The sequence below is a fragment of the Rutidosis leptorrhynchoides genome, chromosome 6, assembly GCF_046630445.1.
Source record: "Rutidosis leptorrhynchoides isolate AG116_Rl617_1_P2 chromosome 6, CSIRO_AGI_Rlap_v1, whole genome shotgun sequence".
Taxonomy (NCBI): domain Eukaryota; kingdom Viridiplantae; phylum Streptophyta; class Magnoliopsida; order Asterales; family Asteraceae; genus Rutidosis; species Rutidosis leptorrhynchoides.
In genome coordinates, this window is record NC_092338.1 from 264,581,460 (window position 1) to 264,589,971 (window position 8,512).

At 45.2% G+C, this 8,512-nt stretch overlaps 1 protein-coding gene across 1 annotated transcript; it reads right to left on the bottom strand.

Moving 5' to 3' along the window:
• Window positions 1-2,186: 2,186 nt before the first annotated feature.
• Window positions 2,187-5,632, bottom strand: LOC139851880 (NADH-ubiquinone oxidoreductase chain 2). Its single transcript, XM_071841064.1, has one exon. The coding sequence runs from the start codon at window positions 2,908-2,910 to the stop codon at window positions 2,266-2,268; it is 645 nt and encodes a 214-aa protein (XP_071697165.1). The 5' UTR covers window positions 2,911-5,632; the 3' UTR covers window positions 2,187-2,265.
• Between the last annotated feature and the right edge of the window lie 2,880 nt (window positions 5,633-8,512).

Consider the following 8,512-nt stretch of genomic DNA (forward strand, 5'->3'; position numbering starts at 1 on the left):
TGGACAATTCCTAACATTTCCTTCCATTCATTCTCGGGATCAAAGTTTTCATCTCTATTACCCAATTGGGTGAAATCCGAGGTGTCAATATCTATTACAGCACGTAGTTCATCTTCGATAGATGACTTGTCTATTGAGAATATTGGGTTGGAAGGTTGTGGGATGGTTAATTTCGAGATCAAAGCAAATTCTTCTTCATTAACGGTCCTTATCTGTCCCACCACTTTGGTCTCGGGAGTAAAGTTTTTAACGTTATCGTTTTCCCAAGAGTACCAATTTGTCACTCTTACTTCTTCTTCATCCATTGATGGATCGATGATTTCGTCGGTAGAGGCTAATGTGTCGATATGTTGTGAAATTGGTAAAACTGAATAAAAAGTATCATCGGGATAATTGGTGATTTCGGAGCTCTCGAATTCATCAAAATTCGATGATATGATATTTTTGTGCAAAATACTCCTCAGATCAACAGGTGTGTAGTCTGATAGAGTTTCAGCTTGCCTATTTGCAAACTCTCTCATTTGTTCATTTTGAGCGTCAAATTCTTCGAGTTTGATTTTCATATAATCTAAAAAAATTTCAGACACATAATTTTCCTCGTCATCTGGTTATTGAGTTTGGATATATTCTTGGGAATAATCCCAATTTGAATTGTATTCTTCATAATCATTCAATTCAGGTTCCATAGGAACGTAATAATAACATTCCCATGTTGAATGATAATCTCCACAGATTTCACAACCAGTTATTGTCTCGTCATTCGTGATCCAAGTTTGACCGAAAGAATGAAGTAATGAAAGAGGAAGTCATTGTTAGTAGTAACGACTTGTCACGATCCATTGGTTCATATAGAATCCATGTCCTAGGTGTATCAAAAAACATTCTTTTCACTAAGCGTATATAGTAAAATAGAGTGAAAGGGTCCACCCCAAAACCAAGGGGGTACTAACTAAAGGCTGAGTCCTCTCCGAACCGCAGGAGATAGTTGCCCATCATACGGCTCACCAACTTCACTTGCCTCTATGGGGGGCTCACTCCGGTCAGGTTCGGATCACTTACAATACATGGCTCTACGAAGGAAGGGCTTGGGTTAGGAGCGTTTTCAATATGATTCTTTTATTGTATTTGTTCGATGAGAAATGCGAGTCTGTTTTGTCCACTTTCTCCATCCCCCTCTAGAAAAATGAAAAAAAAAAGGTAATGGAACTCCTTCTTATTCCCGTGTTTGATCTCTTCCATCGCGGCCTCGCTCCTTGTCACCTATGTTGAAGAAAGGTTTGGAACCCTATAGAGAATGAAGAGGGGCCAAAGATCTTCCTCTCAACAGTGCTTCTCGAGGCTCCACTCTCCCCCCTGAATAAGTAAGGCCCCGTTAGCCTGGGCGAAGATGAGGATAAAGAGTAAGGATTGAAGCCCCCTTAGCTCTGCTAGGCACTGGACAGGGGTTAGCTCTATAAATGTGTAGAGCCAAGTATAGTGTGGTGTAGTAGTAGGCACTTCTAGGCCCCTTCCCGGATACTGGATCACTCCAGTGCTTCGAGTACTATGGACCCTCTGCCATCTATTGCAGCAGAGCCCTTTCATTAGCGGGGGAGGGCTAAGCACAGTTCTTTGAATCAAACGTTGAATGAAATAGATTCTTTTTTCGATATCAAAATAGAAATCGGATAGGATAGATGGATCTATCTTTCTATTTATATATATGACTAAAAAAAGGATTTTTATAGTGAAGTAGCGTAGCAAGAAGCCCAAAATCCTTGATTTGGCCAGGAAAGACTGCACTGCTTTGGGCCCAGGAAGTGAAGGGAATGAGCTCGACTGCTTCTCCTCCAAACTTCCTTTTCTCCGTGTCCGTTCCACATGCGCTTCGCGAGCCATTGGCGCTTTGCTCTCCTCTTATTCTTCATTGGACGGTTCGGATGGACTTCGCCGTTCTTTCCCAACTAAAATAGAAAAGGCTATATCACATCGAGATGTCGATTCGTTTTCCGCCCCCAATGAGATGGGGAATTTATAACTCCCTATTTAGACTTTTGGGCCCTTCATCTTTCTGAATCGAGACCCGGCTCGGCTCGCGTCGTTCCAACAATCGGCGGGGAGCACCTCAGTATACGATCGCGTACAGTAACTGGGAGTCCTATTACACCTAAGGCCAACTTCAATTCACCAAACCAAGGTTCATCTCGTGTAGACGGTTGATGTATCAGACTCGACCCTATCTTTCGTAGCATGCATTCCCATCCGTGTCATAACTGATTCAGTAAGCTACGTGTCCGGTCCACGGAGAACTGCCTTCGGTCCCCCAAACTGACTTACTCGTGGCAACCTTCCAGCTGCCCAACGACCTATAACGCTAGTCACTACTCCCACTGGGGCTAGGAAGTAATCCCCACAACCCAAAGCGGCGAAGAACAAATAGAATTTGCTACAAAATCCGGCTAATGAGGGTATTCCTGCGTATGAGAACATAGTAATGGAGAAGGTAATAGCCGAAATAGGATTCGTTTTGGCTAGAGCGCCCAAATCCACTATATATTTGACACGGCTTTGCTGTAACACTGAAACTATGGCGAATGCATCTATCGTCATTGATGCATAAATAAAGATACCAATTAGTAGTGCTTGAATTCCTTCTATGGTTCCACATGAGAAACCAGTACGAATATAACCTACATGTCCAATTGAACTATGAGCTTGAAGTCTTTTGACTTTCGTTTGGGCCATGGCGGCCAGCGCTCCTAAGATCATAGAAGTAATGCTGCAGAAAAAGAAGATTTGTTGCAATGTAGCTCCATAAGAACCATAAATAGAAAGACGTAAAATATTAGCAGAAATAGAGATTTTAGATGCAATAGAAAGGAATGCTGTAATCGGGGTGGGTGAGCCCTCATAGATATCAGGCGCCCACATATATAGAGTCAAAAGAGATATGGAATCCGAAGGGGAGGGGGGTTTTCTTCGGGGCTCGAGAGATAGGGCCCCACAAGTTTTGAATTCGCCGCTAGTCTATCGAGAGGGAACGAGGAATTCTAAACGAAAAAAGTGCTCTCTGAAACGAACGTGAAAGTCGTTTTCCATCATACGGCTGTTCCCGTAACTCTACTCTCGACTTGGATTATATATCCAATAATGTCTGCTCTTGGCCATTCCACACGCTGCCTAGCAGAGGCGTGGTTATCTGAAGTGGATTCTCTCTTTTGTAGTAGATGCCGAACCTGCTGCCCATTGACTAAGAGGGGGGCAGGCGCAGCAGCTACATGGACCCCTTCCTTTCTGTTGTTGCCAGCGCTTTCCCGGGCCGAGCCATAATTCTTTATTAGAAAGGGCAGGCAAAGCCCGAAGGCTGCTATCCCAATAGGCCAGCGGGCGGAATGAGGAGAGGGCCCGACAATCATACCACCCCGCGGTCGAAAAGCGTGTTCCCTTCAGATAAGACGCACCGTAGGCCATCCTCGGCCTTCTTCATTTTCGATGAAAAAGAAAGAAAATATCGATCTCCGAAAGCCTTTTCCTTCCCCCGCCGCATCTCCCTCCCTTCGTCGAGCCTTTCCTTTAATGGTTGGGGGAAGCATTCCCTTATCTGAACTTGACGGGCATTCTTTCCAGCCTGACTCAAATAGGAGGTGGGTTTGTTTGAACATAGGCTCAAACATTATTTGAAGGGTCCTAGCTACGCCATGCGTTCAATAAAAAATCTGGAAAGGAAAGCAGCAGGGATGACAAAAAGAGAGCGCTTTCCTGCACTGAAAAAAAGGACCTAAGAGAAGAGCATCTTCTCTTAGCTTTCTTCCTCCCGCGCCCGCCGCCGTCCGGCCCGCGTTAAAGGGGAAGAAAAATGGAGAGAGAAAGAGCAGATGGATTCTATCCCCTATATCGAACACTCATTCCTATCTATTGATAGAAAGATCTAAGTCAAATACCGGACTTTTCCTTTTTTTTTTTAGAATTCCTCATATCCAAGGCAGCTTATCACAAGTAACCCACCCCATACAACTTGTTGGGGGGCCGTTCGCCTTTTGAATCAAACAAAGTAAGTAGTAGGGGCTTCATAGCAACTTTCATTCCAAAGGAAAGCGAAGAACCCACTTTTAGTCAATAAGAGCCCTCGAAATCATCACTTCAATTCAAGCGCAAACCCATTTCTTAGTCAACGGGATGAGCGAACCTTTGGTACTTTAGTAGGGCGAGCTCTTTGATAGTGACTTCTTTCGGGGCGACGAAAGGCTACTTCAATCTAGAAAACAGCCGGAAACTCGAGAGGGTCGCCTTTGGGAGCGTTCGCCGGTAACCATCACGACAACATAAAAAGGAAGGAGTGAGGCTGACTGAATCCAATCCATAAACCCGGAAACGAAACGAAGTTCGTTCCCTTTGGTCAAGTAGGTAAAGTAGGCATATGAACCACTTTAGCTTTGCCTTAGACTCTATTAGAACAAAGCAAAGAAGGAGGCGGAATGGAGAAAGGAAAGGGACAAGGGCGGTCTTGCTTGGCGCGAAGGCTGCTGGCTCGGGGGTAGAGTACAGTACTAAAGGTCCTCGGACTTCCAGGCGGTTTTTCTTTTGGGCAGCTGTTCACCGTTGGATCTTGCCAATACAGCCCCCTATAGTTTTTGTTACCGAGATATCTTTTTTTGTTTTTTCATTGTTCCCGGGTATTTTTTGGGTAATCTGCTCCCTTGCTGCAAACAGTCAAATCTGAACTTAACCTTGTCGCTCTTCTTTCTTTCCTCGCGAGCAGGAAGCACACCAGCAGCGTGCGTTGCGTGATTCTATGGTGTTTTTTTTTCCACTTGACTGGGTGGACAGTTGACCGGAAGAGAACTTAGATTCGCCCGGCCAGAAGGCGGGCGGCGTGCTTATCTTGTGTGACAACACTACAGAGCGAGTGGCTCTTCTAGGCGGGCAGCTGTGTGATAATACTACAGAGAAAGCGGCGCTTTTGTGTAACATGCTATGGTCTCAACGCCCTTATGAGGTAGTGATGAGTTTCACGCGCTCTAAGCCCGGCCCGCGCGCGGTTAGGAAGATTGGCCGCAATCTGAGCGGTACCACCCACCCGACCCTACCACCTATAGGCGGCCGTCCGTCCTACAGCAGCCCAAAAAGGAACTGCAGTGATCTTGAATAGGGATCCTACAGCGATAGATAGAATCCTCATAAAAATACCACTAGATCGAGCACCAGTGATTTCGTATCCGATCAAAATCTTGGCTAATTGATCAAAGTGGGTAGCTCCAGTAGACCCATAGATCATGGAACAAATAGGGTGGGTAGGCCCAACCACCACACTACACGTATAGACGCGAACCCCCCTCGTTACCGTACGTGCGACTCTTACCGCATACGGCTCGCACAAAGACTCCTAAATTCATCCCGAGCCTTTTCTTCCACCTCTCCTCTCCAATCCTCGATCAAACTTGCGTTCCCCAGGTGCTATGAGATGGGGGGTCTTTCCTTCTCCTATCGTATGTATCGGCTTGGCTTCATACCGAACCAAGGAGGCATTCTGGCGGGCGCATGCGTGTAGGAAGGCCGACGACTATATAAGCTAAAAGACTACGACTACAAGCCAAGACGGAAGCTATTCGCTTCTATTCTCATTGGGATTGGGGGGAATCTATAGATCGTAGTAGTTCGCCAAGCCTAGCGGAAGAGAAGCAAGCTAGCCCCGCCTACCTCCCATCTATATCTATAGGCGGCAATGGTAAGAGCTGGTAAGCATGGTAACTGTATCGGCGGCCGGGGCCGGTGCTCCGCGTTCTATCTAGGTTCCGCTCTTATGTACGCCCGGGAACCTCTTCAATAGAAGAACTCGTGTGAGTGGGAAGGGATTGAATCATTCATTCATCTTTTATGTCTTCTTCCGTGATCCATTTCATGTCAACTCTAATTAGTTATAAAAAGGCCTACTTTACAAAGGGAACGTAGTTTCCCGGGAACCAAAAGGTTCCCGGTAACCGGCCGCACTGGCCCGGGAACCTTCGTTACCGTCAGCATTTGGTACTCTCTCGATAGCTTCAATAGTTCACTGAAAGCTTTGTTGTAACGAACCGCAAGCCCTTCAGAAAGACATAATAAAAAAAAGATAAGAAAGGTTTGGTTACGGGAACCAACGGTGATGAAGGTTACCTACTTTTGGTGGACGTGGAGCCAACGAGTTCAGTCGAACAGCGTAACGAGTCTAAGGTTACAGAAGCGTTCGCCAACTTTGATAGGCATAGCATTGCAAGCAAATAGAGCAGAGAGCTTACCCTTTCTTTCTATTAGAGTCGTGAGCTTGTTGTAGTTGGTCCTAAAGGGAGAACCCTTCTGCTTACTTGCTATATCCCCGCGTCCTTGCACGGCTCGGCTCGTTCTTTGAGCCCCGCTTCCCCCTTCCCCCTCTCCCCGTTCTACCGTCCAAAACTGGCCATATGGAGTATAGCCAAGTGGTAAGGCATCGGTTTTTGGTACCGGCATGCAAAGGTTCGAATCCTTTTACTCCAGATTATGAACACCCGATCGGATCTTTCAAAAATGAGCTGACGACTACAGGGAAAGCGGCTGACTGCAGTCCCTGAGCCCAGCTTGTAGCAAGCCAAAAGTTTAACTTGAGCCTACTTTGCTAAGAGAAGAGAGAGAAGGAAAAGACAGATGGCAGAAAGCAATCCTTCCAACCGCGGAGTTGAACACAACACTGACTTTGGCCAGTTTCTTTCATCAATCTCCTGGCCCTTGCTTAACTCCTTGTTCCGTAAACCGATCGCTGGTTGATCTGATCGGACCCCGGACACACGAGAGCCCAGCCGGAGAGGAATGCATGGTTCCCCGGCGCTTCATGGGATGGACGTTCGCAGTCCCCCTCCCTCTAATCTAAGCCTACCTCGCTCGCCCAGGCCTGCCGGCACAATAATGGAATGATGGCGCTAATCTGCTTGCTTGTGCAGGCGATGACCGCTCGGCTAGGGCGCGACAGAGGAGCTTCGAGTGACGGGTTGTCGAAGAGCAAAGAACAAAGTTACTCGAAGCTCTGCCCTTTGTTTTGCCCCGTGCTGTCTTCCTCCAGTTGCCCCCACCCAATAGAGATGAACCCGCACCACATTTTATAACCTTCGAGCCGGAAGCCCCAACTAGAGATGGAATTCCAGAACATAAACCACTCCGTTGAGAGCTCTGTGACTCGTTCAAGGGAAGGTCCACCAATGATTGCCATTCTCCCCCTATCTATCTCTTAATCCCTCATTCGACTAATCAGTGATCCCTGGGCATACCTAACACAGATGTCCCTGAAATAGGGGATTGTTTGATCGGAAAGCTCGGGCAGGAGTAGGACATTCCATACAATTCCGATTCGCTAGCCTCTCCATTTTTTCATCGGGGTGAATTCTAAGGTTCCTTATTCCGGTTTTAAAGCGGAAGAAGAGGGAGAAGGGGCACAGCCCCACCAGTAGCCCACGTTTCCGACCCGAAAGGAATTGCAAATGAAAGAAGAATCTGTGTGCACTATCCATGGAGTGGAGTGACTATTATGAATCTCCTCTTCTTTATCTCCCCCTTTTTTGCCTTCGGCTATTACAGGCTGGCAACGCTTGGCCCAACATTGGATTTGTTTGAAAACAATACAAGCAAGGTGGCGTTCATTCAATCAAAGCTTTTATGCCCTAGCACTAATGACTCTCTTTAGAAAGAAAGGAATGCAGGGAACAAGTCTTTCTTTTCCACTGGTTCTTGAAAGCTCTCAATCCCATATTGATTCTCCTTCTCGCATCGGTTCTGCATCAGATAATGAGCCCATGCGTAAACTTTCTCTTTTATGCATAATTTTCCATAGGAACGTAATAATAACATTCCCATGTTGAATGATAATCTCCACAGATTTCACAACCAATTATTGTCTCGTCATTCGTGATCCAAGTTTGACCGAATGAATTGTCATCAACACTCGTTTGAGAATATTGATTTAATTGATTTTGGATTTCAAAAAGAGTTTCCATAGCCTTGTTTTCAAAAATTTTCATTTTATTGCGATGGCCAAATTTTAGCTACAATGTGGTGCATTCACTAATTATCCTATTAGATATAAAACTAAAAATTATATATAAGTTATCAAATTAATAGACTTTTCTGCTTTTGCCCACGTTTCGAATAGCCAAAAGATGCAGCAGGGAACCAGGATCCTTTAAATCGAAAAGTCCACAACTCAGCCACGAACAAAAATCCAACTATTACTACGAAGCAGAAAATTTTGGATGTCTATTAACTCAATCGCTTACAATAATTTTTTGTCGAAATTAAAAAAAATAAATAAAGAAAATTCTATGTCCTATAAACTAGCGCGTAGAAACGGAAAAGAAAAAGAGCGTCGAAAAATGTCGAAAAATAAAAATGAGAAAGAAAAACGTCGAAACTTAAAAGTCTAAAAACTAAATCTAAAAAGTTGCGCCTAAAGGTATTAAAACTTAAATGCAATTCTATTTGGAAAACGGCAATTACTTAATTAGGCACTAAAATATAAACGGCGTCGAAAAATTCT

What these genes read in the sequence shown, in the direction of transcription:
- LOC139851880 (XM_071841064.1), bottom strand. Translation starts at nt 2,910, where the DNA reads ATGTGGGCGCCTGATATCTATGAGGGCTCACCCACCCCGATTACAGCA.